We start from the raw sequence: 19,451 nt of genomic DNA, 5'->3' as shown, positions 1-19,451 counted from the left end.
TATATTCAAGAATATACTATAGTTTATTCAATAAAAAATTACGTCTTAGTGGGGTTATTGCTCAGTTGTAAATACAATACTTAACAGTCCTGTGTAATCTTTTTAAGCACTCAGATATTGGTCAGTAGTTTACAGTACATTATGTCTTTCACTGCAGAGAGAACACAGCACGCTCCTTTTGACAAGACACTTTTTCCCTGACAAATGATGGGAAATCTTTAAAGTTGCATTCATGCTGTGACAATTGTGGCTATTGAGCCCTCTGTAATAATTTGCCATTCTGTGATTTTGTTTTGATGGCAGGGTGCGGCGTATGTAAGAGAATGCAACCCATTTTCCAGCAAGCAGCCACAGAAACAAAAGGAAAATTTGTAAGTCCTTTGCACACAAGATTGGTTGACATTTTATAAAGTCTTTCTGAGCTGTAGCTGTTCTTTCAATCATATTTTCAGATGATCCCATAACTTCCGCTTTGAGGGTGGAGATTGTTCACTTAGTTGTGTCTAGTAAGTCGCTGTAACTTATTGGACTGTAAGTCAAGGAGGCTTTTAGTCAGTGCCAGCCTATCCACAGGTAATGTGAGTGCTGTGCCAAATCAAGGCAGAGTCTCTGACTTCTTCCCCAGTGAATCATGGGCACTCCTAATCTGTTCAGTGCTTGCATGGGCTGGGTGTTTGGTGGGGCTGTGGAATCTGGCTTTGCATACCTTTGTCGGTGAGTAAAACATTTACACTACCATATTCACTGTACAATTGGAGGCCATTTTCTGCAAGTTCAAACATCAGTTTTCTTTAAGTATACAACTTACATGTGGTGTGGCGTCAAGGATGTATGAGGAAAAAAGGAATTTTATCCATTTTGGAATAAGGGTGTTGTTACATAACAAAATGTGGAAAAAGTGAAGCGCTGTGAATACTTTCTGGATGCACCGTAGAACATGTAAAAAAAAAAAAACAAATAAAAAACACAACGATTCTTACATGTACTTTGACTTCAATTGACTTTAACTGTAGATAGTACGAACTCAAGATACTTCATTTTTGTGTGGTCAACTTCATTTCATTTGTTCATATTTTGTGCATCCATTCCTGCCTTTAAGGTCTGTAACACATCCCAAAAAGTTTGGGCCAGGGTACTTTCGGTCTAGCCATGAGTTAAAAATAAACAGGTCAAATAAATTAATGTAATTTCACTTCACAAATATTTTGTTGAAAATGCTTACATGAGCTGCAGCCACAAGACAATTTTTGACTTTGAAGCCACTTAATATTTTTCATTGTATTTTCACAATATCGTATCAATAACCTACACTGGCTGGATTCTTTGATATATTAACGTTTGATCAGCAACAATAATTAAAACCTTGGAAATCAATGTTTTAAAAGATTGTCAAGACTCTGGGCCTGATTCATTAAAGGTTTACCTTTATAAAAATGTGTGCAAATGCAATATAACCTGCAAACAAATGTGCATGATGATCTAATACTGACACAGGCTTATATCTTTCGAATGAGTAAAATAACAGCTCCATTTCATATATTTGCTTTCATGACCATGCAGTTTAGGATATTGCTACCTGAGTGTGCAAAATACTGGCAAGAGAAAATGCATATTGATTAATTTAGCACACACTATGTGATTTATCTGTTGTGTGGGCCGCCAGAAGAGGAGGTACTGCTGGCCCACCACCAGAGGGCGCCCTGTCTGGAGTGCGGGCTCCAGGCACCAGAGGGCGCAGCCGCCTCACAGGAGCAGCCAGGGTGACAGCTGTCACGCATCACCTGCAACAGCTGTTACCAATCATATGATCGGCAGGAGTATATCAGCAGGACGACGTCTCCACCTCTTTGCCGAGATATCGTTCTACCTGGAAGGTAACGTACCTCAGCTGACTGTTTTGACAGTATTTCTTGTGACTAAGTGCATTGTTAGTGTGGACTCCTTATCCAACGAGAGGTGGAGGTAGTTTTCCTGCCGTGTGGATTGCTGGGTGCAAACGCGCCCACATTTAATTGTTTGTTGTTCCTCGCCAGCAGTACCAGGTCCGACACGCGGAGGCAGTGGCCACCTGGGAGTTCGGGACTTGGCGGCTCCAGTATTCCCGAGGTCTGGTGGCGGAGGAAATCGTGTGGTTCCGGTTCTGCCTTGGACAGACGTCCCCTATCTTCGAGCCTGCCCACACGACATCTTTGTGAATTGACTTTTGACCATTGTTGTAATCTGTTGTATTGGTTGTGCACATTCACAACAGTAAAGTGTTGTTATTTGACCTACTCCATTGACCGTTCATTTGCGCCCCCCTGTTGTGGGTCCGTGTACCTACACTTTCCCAACAGGATATCTCGGCCATCGTCATGGATCCCAAGGGGCGTCAACCGGCTGTTGAACGGCCAATGGAAGAACAAGGGCGCACAGGCGTCCGCAGGAGGAATGATTGGTGAGTTGCAGCGGATCCTCACCGCTTTCACGGCTCGGTTGGATTTAATGACCGAGCAGAACGTCCTCCTTAACCGCAGGGTGGAGGCTCTCGCCGCGCAGGTGGAAGCGCGCCCTCAGGGCGCTGCTGCGGCTCTCCCTCCTGTCGACCCTGTGCGTAACAGTGACGTTCCACAGGTCGTTCAACGACCCCTTCCACCTTCCCCGGAAGCATACATAAGCCCTCCAGAGCCGTACGGAGGTTGTGTGGAGACGTGCGCGGACTTCCTTATGCAGTGTTCGCTCGTCTTCGCACAACGTCCTGTCATGTACGCGACTGACACCAGCAAAATAGCTTATGTAATTAACCTGCTTCCCGGTGAGGCACGCGCTTGGGCTACAGCGCTCTGGGAGCAGAATTCATGGCTCCTTCAGACATATGATGGGTTTGTGAGGGAGTTCAGAACAGTGTTCGATCACCCAAATAGAGGAGAGACCGCTTCAGCCGTGCTGCTGTCAATGAGACAGGGGCGCCGGAGCGCAGCTGCCTATGCAGTCGACTTCCGCATCGCGGCTGCGAGGTCCGGCTGGAATAGCACTGCCCTCCGCGCCGCCTTTGTAAACGGACTGTCGTTGGTCCTAAAGGAGCACCTGGTGGCTAAGGACGAACCGCGGGATTTAGACGGGCTTATTGATCTAGTTATACGATTAGACAATCGGTTAGAAGAACGCCGTCGGGAACGAGACGAAGGGCGTGGCCGGGCACGCGCCGTCCTTCTCCCTTCCGGTTCCGACCGCGTCCCGCCCTCCCCACGCTCCACGGCCCCTACGCTCTGTGTGGTTACAGCTCCCCCTGCTGACGAAGCTATGGACACGAGCAGGGCCACATTTAGGGCACCAGATAGACAGAGGAGGCTGGCCCGCGGAGCGTGTTTTGTTTGTGGCTCGATAGAGCATCAGGTAAGAGACTGCCCCGAGCGGTTAAACACCAACGCCCGCCCCTAGAGACTGGGCTAGGGGTGGGCCGAGACATTCACGTGGGACACACCCACATTGCCACACGACTCCCAGTTACAATCCTTTATGAGGATTTAACCCTGAAGGCCCCAGCACTGGTGGACACGGGCTCTGAAGGGAATCTGTTAGACAGCAGATGGGCCCGGGAGATAGGGCTCCCTCTGGTGGCGCTTACCTCGCCTGTGCAGGTGCGGGCACTAGATGGCTCCCTACTCCCTCCAATCACACATAAGACACCGCCTGTAACTCTGGTGGTGTCAGGAAATCACCGGGAGGAGATCGAGTTTTTTGTGACTCCTGCTACCTCCCGTGTGATTTTAGGGTTCCCCTGGATGTTAAAACACAATCCCCGGATCGATTGGCCGTCCGGGGTAGTGGCTCAGTGGAGCGAGACCTGCCATCGGGTATGTTTAGGTTCCTCGGTTCCTCCCGGTTCCCAGGCTAAGGAGGAGGTCAGAGTCCCGCCCAATCTAGGGACGGTGCCGGTGGAGTACCATGACCTTGTAGATGTGTTCAGTAAGGATCTGGCGCTCACCCTTCCCCCCCACCGTCCGTACGATTGTGCCATTGATTTGGTTCCAGGCGTTGAGTTCCCGTCCAGCAGGTTGTACAACCTCTCACGACCTGAGCACGAATCAATGGAGACCTACATCCGGGACTCTTTAGCTACCGGGTTGATCCGGAATTCCACTTCCCCGATGGGTGCAGGTTTCTTTTTTGTGGGAAAAAAGGATGGCGGACTACGTCCATGCATTGATTACAGGGGGCTGAACGAAATCACGGTTCGTAACCGATACCCATTGCCCTTGTTGGATTCAGTGTTCACGCCCCTGCATGGAGCCCAAATATTCACGAAGCTAGATCTTAGAAATGCGTATCACCTGGTTCGGATCCAGAAGGGAGACGAGTAGAAGACGGCATTTAACACCCCCTTAGGTCACTTTGAGTACCTGGTCATGCCGTTCGGCCTCACAAACGCCCCCGCGATGTTTCAAGCATTGGTTAATGATGTCTTGCGGGATTTCCTGCACCGATTCGTCTTCGTATATCTAGACGATATACTCATCTTTTCTCCGGATCCTGAGACTCATGTCCGGCATGTACGTCAGGTCCTGCAGCGGTTGTTGGAGAACCGGCTGTTTGTGAAGGGCGAGAAGTGCGAGTTTCACCGCACTTCTTTGTCCTTCCTGGGGTTTATCATCTCCCCCAACTCCGTCGCTCCTGATCCGGCCAAGGTTGCGGCGGTGAGAGACTGGCCCTAACCCACTAGCCGTAGGAAGCTGCAACAGTTCCTCGGCTTTGCAAATTTCTACAGGAGGTTCATTAAGGGCTACAGTCAGGTAGTTAGCCCCCTGACAGCCCTGACCTCACCAAAAGTCCCCTTCACCTGGTCGGATCGTTGCGATGCCGCGTTCAAGGAGTTGAAACGGCGCTTCTCGTCTGCACCCGTTCTGGTGCAGCCCGATCCTAGTCGCCAGTTAGTGGTTGAAGTGGACACCTCGGACTCAGGGATAGGAGCTGTGCTTTCCCAGAGCGGGAAGACCGATAAGGTCCTTCACCCGTGTGCCTATTTTTCCCGCAGGTTGACCCCGGCCGAACGGAACTGTGACGTCGGCAATCGAGAACTCCTTGCGGTGAAAGAGGCTCTTGAAGAGTGGAGACATCTGTTGGAGGAAACGTCCGTGCCATTCACGGTTTTCACTGACCACCGGAACCTGGAGTATATCAGGACCGCCAAGCGGCTGAACCCCAGGCAAGCCCGCTGGTCACTGTTCTTCGGCCGTTTTGACTTCCGGATCACCTACCGTCCCGGGACCAAGAACCAGAAATCGGATGCCTTGTCCCGGGTACATGAAGATGAAGTCAAAACGGAGTTGTCGGATCCACCGGAACCCATCATCCCGGAGTCCACTATCGTGGCCACCCTCACCTGGGACGTAGGGAGAACCGTCCGGGAGGCCCTGGCACGAAGCCCGGACCCCGGAACTGGGCCGAAGAACAGACTCTACGTCCCACCAGAAGCTAGGGCTGCAGTCTTGGACTTCTGTTACGGCTCTAAGCTCTCCTGTCATCCAGGGGTGTGAAGAACCGTGGCAGTTGTCCGGCAGCGCTTCTGGTGGGCGTCCCTAGAGGCCGACGTCCGGGATTATATCCAGGCCTGCACCACCTGCGCCAGGGGCAAGGCTGACCATCGCAGGGCTTCGGGACTGCTCCAGCCGCTGCCTGTGCCCCATCGCCCCTGGTCCCACATCGGCCTGGATTTTGTCACGGGCCTCCCGCCGTCCCAGGGCAGCACCACCATCCTCACGATAGTGGACCGATTCTCCAAGGCGGCCCACTTCGTGGCCCTCCCGAAGCTCCCGACGGCCCAGGAGACAGCGGACCTCCTGGTCCACCACGTCGTCCGGTTGCATGGGATCCCAACAGACATCGTCTCCGATCGCGGTCCCCAGTTCTCCTCGCAAGTCTGGAGGAGCTTCTGCCGGGAACTGGGGGCCACGGTGAGTCTCTCATCCGGGTATCATCCCCAGACCAACGGGCAAGCAGAACGGGCCAATCAGGAGGTGGAGCAGGCCCTGCGTTGCGTGACAGCCGTGCACCCGGCGGCCTGGAGTACCCATCTGGCCTGGATCGAGTATGCCCATAACAGCCAGGTGTCGGCAGCCACCGGCCTCTCCCCTTTCGAGGTGTGTCTGGGGTACCAACCTCCTTTGTTTCCGGTGGTTGAGGGAGAGGTCGGTGTGCCCTCGGTCCAGGCCCACCTACGGAAGTGCCGTCGGGTGTGGCGTGCCGCCCGTTCTGCCTTGCTGAAGGCCCGGATGAGGACGAAGGCCCATGCAGACCGTCGGCGGACCCCGGCCCCTACGTACCGGCCAGGGCAGGCAGTGTGGTTGTCTACTAAGGACATACCCCTTCAAGTGGACTCCCCTAAACTGCAGGACTGGTATATCGGTCCGTTCAAGATCATCAAGGTCATCAGTCCAGCCGCAGTGAGGCTTCAGCTTCCAGCCTCACTGCGGATCCATCCCGTTTTCCACGTGTCCCGGATCAAGCCCCATCACACCTCACCCCTCTGTACTCCCGGTCCGGCACCACCTCCTGCCCGGATCATCGATGGCGAGCCGGCTTGGACTGTGCGCCGGCTCTTAGATGTCCGTAGGATGGGCCGGGGCTTCCAGTATTTGGTGGACTGGGAGGGTTACGGACCTGAAGAATGCTCCTGGGTGAAGAGGAGCTTCATCCTGGACCCGGCCCTCCTGGCCGATTTCTACCGCCGCCACCCGGACAAGCCTGGTCGGGCGCCAGGAGGCGCCCGTTGAGGGGGGGGTCCTGTTGTGTGGGCCGCCAGAAGAGGAGGTACTGCTGGCCCACCACCAGAGGGCGCCCTGTCTGGAGTGCGGGCTCCAGGCACCAGAGGGCGCAGCCGCCTCACAGGAGCAGCCAGGGTGACAGCTGTCACGCATCACCTGCAACAGCTGTTACCAATCATATGATCGGCAGGAGTATATCAGCAGGACGACGTCTCCACCTCTTTGCCGAGATATCGTTCTACCTGGAAGGTAACGTACCTCAGCTGACTGTTTTGACAGTATTTCTTGTGACTAAGTGCATTGTTAGTGTGGACTCCTTATCCAACGAGAGGTGGAGGTAGTTTTCCTGCCGTGTGGATTGCTGGGTGCAAACGCGCCCACATTTAATTGTTTGTTGTTCCTCGCCAGCAGTACCAGGTCCGACACGCGGAGGCAGTGGCCACCTGGGAGTTCGGGACTTGGCGGCTCCAGTATTCCCGAGGTCTGGTGGCGGAGGAAATCGTGTGGTTCCGGTTCTGCCTTGGACAGACGTCCCCTATCTTCGAGCCTGCCCACACGACATCTTTGTGAATTGACTTTTGACCATTGTTGTAATCTGTTGTATTGGTTGTGCACATTCACAACAGTAAAGTGTTGTTATTTGACCTACTCCATTGACCGTTCATTTGCGCCCCCCTGTTGTGGGTCCGTGTACCTACACTTTCCCAACATTATCAAGCCCAAAAACAATTTTCGAGGCTAGTGATTGTCTGTATTTTGCACATTTGAAAGCAGGGTGCTAACTGTGTTGAGAGATTGCAGACACAAATGACACCCTCATTTCGCATCATGTAGTGGAGGTCGCAACTGAGCGTGTTGATCCGTCTTGATGAGTGGTGATCCTTAATAGAGCGTGACAGTGTTCTTCTCTGACGTGCACACAATTAAACCCTGCTGTACCGCATTCAGTTTCATTGCTGCAGTAATGCTGAAGGAGGACAGTGACGCCAAGTCGGCTAAAAGTTTTGTTCCAGTGACTATCAGCGCGCTCCTGCAGGTGTTCCACCTGCTGCATGTGCCTGATGTTTGGGAAAACGAGCGAGACGAGAGCCGCGTGAAGCCACACATCTGGCTCCTCCTCCTCTCTGTGCCACTCCATGGCACAGAGCCCAACTAAGCATGCGGTCACAAATTTCATCTGCTGTGGAGCAAACTGGAGCGATCTGAATTGTTCAGCAGCTGATGGGTGAACATGGGGGTGTGTGCGGAGACAGTTTGCCTCATTAACAATGTGACAGAACTTAATGATGCACTAACAACGCAGAACATTATTCTTGACCGTGCGTAATGGTTCCTGATAATTGTCCAGCAACACGTGCCATTAATCGTAACGCGTGGTAACAGGTTGCAGCAGTTCCTGAGGACTCCTGACGCCTCTGCCCCGAATCATCACATTCATGATCAGCGTCCAAGAATGTATACTTTGTGACATTTGTGACTTTTCGTCGTTATGTGTAAACGCACCTTAACACGTGACTTTTGCTACAGTTCTGCCACGTTACATCTGTAAATGCGTGCAGCGATTGCGTGCACCAATGACATCACTCATCACTGTCGTTTTAAGCCTGGCTGGTCCCTCGAAGAGATCAAAATACACATTTGCAAATGCTTTTCCTACAGTAATGGTCTCATAAATGTCCAAAAGACAAATGTCGGGCTGGAAAAGATGAGACAGTTTTCCAAGTCAATGATGCAGCAGTGTATCTTTTGTGCTGGACACAAGGCATAAAAACACACTGCTTTGTTTCCGCCCCTGAGACCATCCACCAATCAGGGACGGGAACTCACACTGGTGGATGGTCTCAGGGGCGGAAACAAAGCCAGCCAAGCTTAAAACCACAGTGATGAGTGATGTCATTGGTGCTTGCGCCCTCTGGTGGAGGCACACAGACAAGTCTCCACACACACACACACACACACACACACACACACACACACACACACACAAATCGCTGCACGCATTTACAGATCTAACGCGGCAGAACTGTAGCAGAAGTCACGTGTAAGAACACATCCAATCGAGTGGCCCGATTTTCACACACACATGCACACGCACAGCTCAAAATACGCACACATAGATTGCTATATGCATTTGTGGATCTGTTTACACACACAGATCAAAATACGCACACACAGATTGCTATACGCATTTGTGGATCTGTTTACACACACATACAATAGTGTTCAGAATATAGTAGTGCTATGTGACTAAAAAGATTAATCCAGGTTTTGAGTATATTTCTTATTGTTACATGGGAAACAAGGTACCAGTAGATTCAGTAGATTCTCACAAATCTAACAAGACCAAGCATTCATGATATGCACACTCTTAAGGCTATGAAATTGGGCTATTAGTAAAAAAAAAAAGTAGAAAAGGGGGTGTTCACAATAATGGTAGCATCTACTGTTGACGCTACAAACTCAAAACTGTTATGTTCAAACTGCTTTTTTAGCAATCCCGTGAATCACTAAACTAGTATTTAGTTGTATAACCACAGTTTTTCATGATTTCTTCACATCTGCGAGGCATTAATTTTGTTGGTTTGGAACCAAGATTTTGCTTGTTTACTAGTGTGCTTGGGGTCATTGTCTTGTTGAAACACCCATTTCAAGGGCATGTCCCTTTCAGCATAAGGCAACATGACCTCTTCAAGTATTTTGACATATCCAAACTGATCCATGATACCTGGTATGCGATATATAGGCCCAACACCATAGTAGGAGAAACATGCCCATATCATGATGCTTGCACCACCATGCTTCACTGTCTTCACTGTGAACTGTGGCTTGAATTCAGAGTTTGGGGGTCGTCTCACAAACTGTCTGCGGCCCTTGGACCCAAAAAGAACAATTTTACTCTCATCAGTCCACAAAATATTCCTCCATTTCTCTTTAGGCCAGTTGATGTGTTCTTTGTCAAATTGTAACCTCTTCTGCACATGTCTTTTATTTAACAGAGGGGCTTTGCGGGGGATTCTTGCAAATAAATTAGCTTCACACAGGCGTCTTCTAACTATCACAGCACTTACAGGTAACTCCAGACTGTCTTTGATCATCCTGGAGCTGATCAGTGGGTGAGCCTTTGCCATTCTGGTTATTCTTCTATCCATTTTGATGGTTGTTTTCCATTTTCTTCCACGTGTCTGTGGTTTTTTTTGTCCATTTTAAAGCATTGGAGATCATTGTAGATGAACAGCCTATAATTTTTTGCACCTGCGTATAGGTTTTTCCCTCTCCAATCAACTTTTTCATCAAACTAAGCTGTTCTGCTGAACAATGTCTTGAACGTCCCATTTTCCTCAGGCTTTCAAAGAGAAAAGCATGCTCAACAGGTGCTGGCTTCATTCTTACATAGGGGACACCTGATTCACACCTGTTTGTTCCACGAAATTGACGAACTCAGTAACTGAATGCCACACTACTATTAGCCTATTGTGAACACCCTCTTTTCTACTTTTTTTTTTTTTACTAATAGCCCAATTTCATAGCCTTAAGAGTGTGCATATCATGAATGCTTGGTCTTGTTGGATTTGTGAGAATCTACTGAATCTACTGGTACCTTGTTTCCCATGTAACAATAAGAAATATACTCAAAACCTGGATTAATCTTTTTAGTCACATAGCACTACTATTATTCTGAACACTACTGTAGATCAAAATACGCATTTGCAAATACTTTTGCTACAATAATGGCCCCATACATAGCTCCCATGATGACTGGATTTTGTGGAGGCCTATCAGATCAGCCGCATCAAATTCCTTCTCACTTTTATGGCTCTCAAGTGGGGGGATGCAGCAAATATCAACAGTGGTGTTTGGCAGCAAACAATTACAGCTTGTTGCACCTGATCTGACCTCAATACTACCCTCTCAACATTTGTATGTGGTTTGCATTCACAGGGCATGTTTTTGTTTGACTTTGAACATTCTTTTATTTCAAAACACATGGCTGCGAAATGAGTTGTTTTGATTTTATTCTGTTATACTTCTGCCTTTTGCCCCTCACCTTCCTGATTACATGTCCTTCTTCTCCTTTGTGTTTAAGATACTGGCAGGAATGAATGTACACCCTGCCGAGTTTGATGGTCTGAAGCAGGAGTACAACGTGAAAGGCTACCCAACCTTCTGCTACTTTGAGTGAGTTGAGTCCCCTCATCCTTTTTACTTTAGGCTCAGCCATCACTTCGAAAGCACAGAACATCAGAGCAGTGCCACTTCAAAGAGAGAGCAATTCAAGCCACTTCAACAGCAGATGTGATGATACAGTCTTCTAGCTCGAAAAAGGGGTCTCTCGCGTCTTAGAATTAAAGGAGCAAAACAAAAAACAAAGCTTTGGGATCGCCTGGTTTTTAGTTTGTATAAAATTGATGATACAGGCTGTTCTAAATTGCAGAATTGGTAATATAAGTATGATTCCAGTAAGTTGTTTACATATTCGTGGGTAAAACTGATTCTGATATATATATGTGTGTGTGTGTGTGTGTGTTGAAGTTTAGTAGATGCCAAATTTGGCAGTATTGCACTTATGAAGGAACAGCAGTTAAGGTACCTGTTCTACACCGGCTTGTGAGGTATATGTGTGGGAGCTGAGCTGCTCGATTGCCACAGTTCCCTTGTGTAAATGTATTTATACCAGGGATCATTTCAGCTGCATTTCTGTTTTGTTGTTACTCTATCGTTCTACATATTTTTCAACATGTGTTTTTGATAATTACTTTCTCTCACATTTTGCATCTTCTGTGACTGTTTTTTGGAAGTGATTTTTGTTGGTTGCTAATCAGCAGGACCCCCCAATCTGTGTGTACAGTTAAATTTACTGATCATCAGCTGACAGAACCTCTCTGAAGGCGTGCATTTGGCCTTATTTACTGAGATTCCAAATAAGGAATACTGAACTGTGTGGGCATTCTGAAAGTTTGCACTTTGGTTGGATATCAGTGGTTGGTAATTTGGCATAGACAGCAGTATGTAAATAAAGATTTTGCATGTTAATAACCATAAGTGCAAAATGAAATTAAATCAGCCACTTGCAGGTGCGCGCACACACACACACACACACACACACACACCTTAATTGAGAAAGTTATTAAACATTTTTACCAAATTGAAAATGAATGTGCCTTGAACATTGTTGGTCTAATATTTTGCAGTGTGTCACACAAGCAAAACAGCTGTGGAAATTTAAAAAAGATTTTTAACTTTTTTTTTTTGTTTTATTAATTTAAGTTCCCCTGCTGTAAGTAGAGTGTGCCCATTCTTTTTGTGGAACCTGTTAAGCCACTGTGATGACCAAGAATATTCTGATTAAGTATATTATTATTACTGTTGGTACATTAAACTGTTGGATGAAGGCGATAATCTTCAAATGCAAGTTCCTGTGATGGAGGTGCTTTTCATGGCACAGGTACTGACTCCGGTGTTAAATTTAACAACATTTAATATATTTTCTTCACATTTCCATAACTGGAGAGGACTCGACATTGAATGAGTGGCATATAGATTTATGTACATTTTATTTGTAGGTGGAGCTGCCCATGGCACAGGTGCTGGGACAGCAGTTTATGCTGTGCCTGCACATGCAATGTGAAAATAAAAAACCCATATAGAAATGTAATATCAGTGAAAACGGTAAAATAAAATAACACAATTGTCACATTTAATTTTTTGTAAGGTGTGAATGTTTAGTTTCCATTTCTTAAAAATATGCCACTATAAATTGTTTAATCATGGTGTTTTCTGCATGAAAGAAATTATTGAATGAAAATAAAGAAAAGCAAACAGCTCCTGGGAAATTACTTTGAATCACATTGATGCTTCTGTGATTGTGCAACACATTTAGCACCCTTGTTTTCAAATGTGCAAAATACAGACTCAGTCAAAAGCCCCTGAAATTGTTTCTGGCTTAATAAATCACATTGAGTGTGCTAAATTAACCTGTTTGCATGTTCTTCTCCCAGTATTTTATGCACTCGATAGACACACCCTAGAATTCCTATTCATTAAGGCCACCATATTAAATAGACACTACACACGATTTTATGCCTTTGAAAGGCTCAGTCCTCAGTGTGCACAGTTAGAGTTCACACGTTTTTAAAGATACAAACCTTTAATAAATTAGGCCCACTATGTTCAGTGTGGTATAGTACATAAACTTAAAAATAGAAATATAAATACATATGTAGATCTAGACTCCCTAGATCTAGTTTTTATAATCCAGATACTGTTGGTCACAGAGGTCTGAGTGAGTTAAACTGAAGAGTCTTCAGAAAAGTGAAGATCAGAAAATGTATTTTTTGAAGCCAGATGGCACTCAAGTTACTTTTTTTCAATTGCTGAAATGTTGGGGGGAAGCGTTAATATCTTTCATGTCCGCACACGCAAACTCTAATAAAAGGTGTTAATTATTTAATGTTGCCAGTATGATGTCAAAATGATTGTTGGATAGTTTTTTTTCTATTTCTTGCTGCGTGCCGCTCATGTCACATGTAACGGATGCGGCTATATTCTCCACAGGTTTGCAAAAGGCATGTGCATTCAGAATGTAACAACGGCCTTTTAACAACTCCATCAGATTACTCAGGAGGAATTATGCTTGATGTTACAATTCAAAAGAGAAGCATTGCCATCCAAAAAAAAAAGCTGCCAAATACACTAATACCATCTTGATACTCCTCCACTCTGTCATGGAAACCCAATGTCGCAGACCGAATGGTCCGCCCCTAAAAATCGGTCCACCTCTTGCATCTGCGCATGCGCCATTTCAGACCACAGCAGCACGTCTGAGACGGAGTCTCTTCACACAAAGAAATCAAATGGATTAATGGGATTATTAACCATGAGATGATAAAAGTAAGACCTCTTAAATTATTCTAAAGTCAGTTTTAAGCAGAAACAAGGCAGTTTTAAGCAGAAAAGAGGCGAAATTCCACAACGTTTTTAAATGTCTGAAGCGCAGTGAACTCATCAGCTAGCCCCTTGTTTAGCTGCTGCGCTTTGATTGCTTCCGCCGCCTTTTATAATGAAATAATGCTGAATTTATCTGGAAATGATTGTTGTACAAAAGGTTCAGATATCTGTCACTGAGATAGATGACTGGAGTGCAGTTTGAAGCAGAAACGAGGTGTTAATTCGTGAACCGCGTCATCGGGGGGACTGATTTTTAGGAGGCCCATTCAGTCAGCAACACCGGCTTTTCATATTGTGATATGAAACTTTTTTAATCACGTAAAAATTTATACCAGTATTATTGTTGACTGCATGACTACACAGACCCAGTAGCATCGTTATCTGCTGCCCAGACAACTTTTTTTTTTATACACGCATGATTTAAACATGTTTAAAATACAGGAGAGAGAACACTGGAAAAAAAAAACTGAGGTAGGTGTTGTCAAAAATAATAGTTGGTGGGTAGAGTTGAACAACAGCAACAACAGTTATAATAAAAAAAAACACAGAACAAAACAAAAACTTTCACTCAGGACAGTAATGTGCTGCACACACACATTGTGTGTAAGATGCTGGTATGGGGACAAAAGGGGAGGGGGGCTCTCACAGGCTTTGTCAAAGTCCAAAGTACACAAACCAATGACAGCACAAAAGTGGCTTTGGGACAGCCACATTCTGTGAATTAATATCTTTGAACAGACCTGAAAATATTTGAAGGTCTTCATTCAACCTGTCACAGAGCTTAAGAGGTTCTGCAGAGAAGAATGGGAAAAAAATTAAATCAAATTTAAAAAGAATCCCCAAATTCACATATGCAATGGTTCTTCAGGAAGTTATCATTGTCTCATTGCTTTAACTAACAATAATAATATTTCACACTTGGGAACCTCTTGTCTGTATTTAACCCGTCAGAATAACAGGCAATTATTCACACTCTAAATCACTAGAAGCAGTGGGCAGCTAAACTCTTCCTTGAACCAAATGACATTGCAACACAACATTTTTATTGTAATCTGTAAATCCATTTTTATGTTTACAAATATTAATGAAAGTTATTGTTTTCACAGTAAACATAATAAAATTCCCGACATTGTTGATACTGCTTAAAATTGTGGTTGACAGCTGCAATGTGGAAAACCCGTGTTAAATAAAGCTGCTGTCCATCATCAGTTAAAGATAGCAGTCACAGCTTTCAACAGAAAGCAAAGATGTCAGGATCTGACTTTTTTTGTTTTGTTTTGGGTTTTATATAATTTGTTGCTTATCAACATAAACATTGCTGTCCACGATCTCCCTCCTCGACTATACAGTATTTTGCACCTCAGACATCTTTTCTCATGTAACACTCCCTTGCTAATCACACATCTTGTTGATGCAGTCTTGTTGGTGAAACTCATTCTTAATAGCATTTGTTTCACATAGACAACTGCACTGGTGAAGGCAAGTTTTTTTGGAAAAAAGGTATAAAACTCTGTGATTCTTTAACGTGATCTGAGTGATGGTTTTGTTGTGACAGATGGACAGCAGCTTGTTAAGTCAGCTGCTGTGCAGCGCCTGAAGAGGGGCTGCTAATTTTGAGCCACAGGCCATGTTTGCCTGGCCTTCCTTTATTTTGACTTGTTACACCAGGGTGCCTGCAGTTAAATTTTCAAGATAAGTGTCAACCCTGAGATCTGCCAGTGATGACTCTGGGGATTCTGCCAGTAAATGTGTACATTACATTTAGCTTATACTGAAATATATTATTTCCACCCATATAGATGGTAGTTTGGAGGTGTTAGTGATGCTGAAACTGTTTGAGTGATCCATGTGTTTAATGTAATTTTTATTTGACATACCCACTCATTGGTTAAAAAGTGTTTATCACAGGAAAATGCAAATTTCTTTTTCTGTGACATGGATTGTTATTCTTTGTTTTGTAGTTTTTGTTTTTTACCAGTGACCAGGTTTTGCCACAACGCTGGCAATATAAAGAATGAGCCAAATTTGCCAGGAAATGCCACAAGTGGGTATTTAAGATGGCCAAAAACCTTAGGTGGGTTGGGAATGGGGATTTTTGGAAACCCTCAGTATCTTTGACACAAGTGTGCAGACACAGCATGTGGCGTGGGTTTATGTGTGAGTCACTGCTGCAAATCTGACAATAAAGATTAAATTGTTGTTCTGTTCTTGGCTCCAAAAAAACTATTTCATTGAGTATAGATCATACTAAGTGAGTAGTGCTCCTTTAACTGTTCACATTAGGTGAGATGATGGTCTAGTGGTTAGGAGGTGATGGTCTAGTGGTTAAGCGTTGTGCTTGAGACTAGAGAGTCCTCGGTTCAAATCCCAGCCTGATCGGAAAATCACTAAGGGCCCTTGGGTAAGGTCCTTAATCCCCTAGCTGCTCCCGGTGTGTAGAGTGGGCGCCTTGCATGGCAGCAGCCTGACATCAGGGTGAATGTGAGGCATTATTGCAAAGCGCGTTGAGCGTTTGATGCAGATGGAAAGGCACTATATAAATGCAGTCCATTTACCATTCAAATAATAAATCTGTCACCATGTTATCACTGTAAATGGACTGCGTTATTTATTTATTTAGCATTTTTCCATCTACATCAAATGCTCAAATCACTTTACACATCAATGCCTCACATTCACCTAGATGTGAGGCTGATGCCATGCAAGGTGCTCACTACACACTGGGAGCAACAATGTTTAGCATGTGGTCACTTTATTGCTACAGAACAACAGGTAGCTCCTAAAACAGGACGCAGGCTGATACAGGTCACATGATGGATCTCTTACTTACAGTCAGCTTACTGCATTTAAGGGCTGACTAGAAATCCAAGTCAGGAATAATGTCCTTCTACAAGAAAACTGATCGCTTCTAGGGTCGAGTTTCCCATGTGTAGCTGAAATGACTTTATATGAGAATCCTTCTGACCTTGATGCTGTGACTGGTGATACAACAAACCGAGGTTTCTCCAATCACAGCCACAGAAGCCTGCAACTCCTTCAGAGTTGTCTGGATGTCTTGGTGGCTTCCCTCACTTGCCATTTGCCATATGGATTGTATTTCTTAATGATTGATGGAAATCTTCATGTGTTCATCTCTGACTGTTTAAAGAAAATGGGCTGGAATGGACTATATTGAAACATTTAGTCAAAAATCTGGTTCATTTCCTGTCCTGTCATCATTCATTTTGCCCATCGCTCCTCCTGGAGCATAGGCTGCTGACAATAGTCCTGTCCTGTCATATTTTCACCATATTTTCTGGAGTGTAAGTCATTTTTGTTGTTGTTGTTGTTTTTTGCTAGTTTGAGAGGTCCTGTGACTTATACAGGTATGTCTCAGTAAATCACAACATCATTGAAGAGTTGATTTATTTCAGTAATAGGGGATTGCATACCCGACATATTGGATTTTGGTTGCGCAGAGGGTTGCTTTTAAATACTTTTCCATGTATTAATCACCATGCCCAGTAACAGAGGTATGAAATGAAGTTCAGCACTGACGCTCGCTGATTTGAGGAAAGTGTGTACGGTATTTCCGTGATTAAAAACGTTTGTTTTTCAAACCATGTTCAGACACGGAACCTAAACAACACAGGCTGTAATTGAAGGCCGGTGATTATTAACAAAATGCTGCTTGTTGCCTGCACTGTAATATGGTGTTAAGTTTCACACATATACCTGGGTGTGACAAACCACACTGCTTTTGATCAGAGCCCTCCGTATGGCTGTCTCCGGAGCCTCACGCGTACCTGCTAAATGACGGATACAGCAAAGGGCTGTGATTTCTTACTTACCTGGTTTCATGCCTTCTCCCCCATCACATTTAAAAGTTTTTGCTGTGCGCCTGCTGATTACATTTCAGTCATGGATCAAATACGGTAGCAGAGATGTACATAAATATGACCAACTTTACAACACGGAGTCGGAAAAAGATGCTCAACTGTCCCACAATTCATGGAGGAAAATTGAATGTACCATTGGTTTGGAGGTTGATGATTATATAAAGAAGCGGGGCTCATTGAGGGACAGATTAATCCATAAAAGGCTGCTGTTCCTGCTGCAAATTGCATAAAGATGCAACGGAGAACTTAAAAGGGTCATGCAGACGTCAACGTCATTGCATTGCCACAGAGTTGCAGAAGCATAAATCAGGCTTTAGGAGTTTTTAAGGTACCACTCCGCGGTGGACTTTAACCAAATGTATTCTTTTCATGCACCTAATGTCTGGTGCTTATTTAAGGCAGGTGTTTATTTTTTCCAGACGAAGTTTTCACCCAGTCAGGAAATGAGGCAGGTCCCGATTCAAGGTCAGGCTTTTAATCAAGGAAATGCATAAGTCTAATTGGAGCTGGGGATTCCCAGTCGATTGTTTGGTGCCTCCTGGCTATAACTAATCCATTGCATACATATAATGGATTTTGTATGTTTTACACGTATAACAGATTATGTCCGTTTTACACATATAAGGGATTTCAATTATAACAGATTATTTTTGGTAACATACATAAGAATCCATTCATGTTCCATGCCCAAACAGTTGGTGGTGGTAATGCTCCATGTTGGTTTGCAAGCTGCCAATAAACTCAAAAGAAGAAGGGTTATTTTGCTGGCTGAAAGATTTTTTTTCGATCTCCCCCAACATGTACATTATGTACATTTCTCAGCCAATCAGAAAGTCAGAACTAATTAATAAATAAAGGGGTGGAGCGTGCCTGCCTCTGCTTGTGATGAAAGACGCCCAATCATGCCTCTCTACGAAGTCCGAACTGCCTAGCTTGGGTTTGGGTGTTTATTAAATCATATTTTTGGGGACTGCACTCCTCACACTTTGTTGTGGACATTGAAAGTTATGAGCCACGTATTTTTTTTCCAATAAATAATACATTGAGTGGAGCTAATTGGTGAAGCTACCGACAGCTGCTAAAAGTCATAACGCTGTTAGCATACAACATTATATCCGACGAGAGTTTGACTCGGAGTGTCCACTGTAACAGAGGCGTCTGATCCGTTAGGATATTTGTGCTCTGAGTGAGGTGCTCTAGTTTGGAGTATTTTATGACAAACACCTGGAATAATCTGGCTTGCTATTCGAGACTGAAGGATTAATGTTGCGTGCCGCCACATGTCCAGGAGGGAGACGGCATTACAGATTTTACCATGAACTCTGCACCGTGCTGAAACTACAAAACAAATTGCTGAAAAGTTCTGCTGCGTGAGACGATTTAAAGTTTACCAGAAAATGGGGCTGGGTCGAGCAAAAGGACCAAAATGGCTTTTACTTTTACTTTTTAAAATCATCTTTTATACAGAAAAGCTAACACTCTGGTAAGTCTTTGATCTTATGTTTTAAAATCTGTTTTAAAAAGAGGAGACAGTCTGTCTTGTAATGACTGCGTGAAGAACAAGTTTAGATGGCAGTGATTAGAGTCAAAAGACAAGAATGATTTTTTTTTTTTTTTTTTTCCCTATGTCAGGAAAACACACCAGGGAGGTAAGAAGATATTTCTATTTGATTATCATTTGCATAAGACAACATATGTTGGCATTAATGTACTTTTTATTTATTTATTTATTTATTTTTAGTCACGGTCTATCCAGATAAGCAGTGATTTTCCTATAACCCTCATCTCTATTTTTACTTGAAATGAAAAAGTGAATAAATGAATTTAGTACCTTTCAATATAGGCAGTATTTGTATTTTAAGAAAGAAATTGGCCAATAGCCAAA

The 19,451-nt window shown here is 44.8% G+C and overlaps 1 protein-coding gene across 1 annotated transcript in view; it reads left to right on the top strand.

Annotated features, from left to right (window-relative positions):
• pdia5 (protein disulfide isomerase family A, member 5) overlaps positions 1-19,451 on the top strand; it is a 196,049-nt gene that overhangs the window by 89,145 nt on the left and 87,453 nt on the right. The window contains exons 8-9 of the mRNA XM_034185846.1: positions 304-371; positions 10,828-10,919. Coding sequence (XP_034041737.1) covers positions 304-371; positions 10,828-10,919 — 160 coding nt within the window. The remainder of the gene's footprint in view (positions 1-303; positions 372-10,827; positions 10,920-19,451) is intronic.

Source organism: Thalassophryne amazonica, chromosome 14, assembly GCF_902500255.1.
Source record: "Thalassophryne amazonica chromosome 14, fThaAma1.1, whole genome shotgun sequence".
NCBI lineage: Eukaryota > Metazoa > Chordata > Actinopteri > Batrachoidiformes > Batrachoididae > Thalassophryne > Thalassophryne amazonica.
The sequence above is the reverse complement of the archived record's forward strand: the minus strand, read 5'-3'. Positions and strand labels throughout refer to the sequence as shown.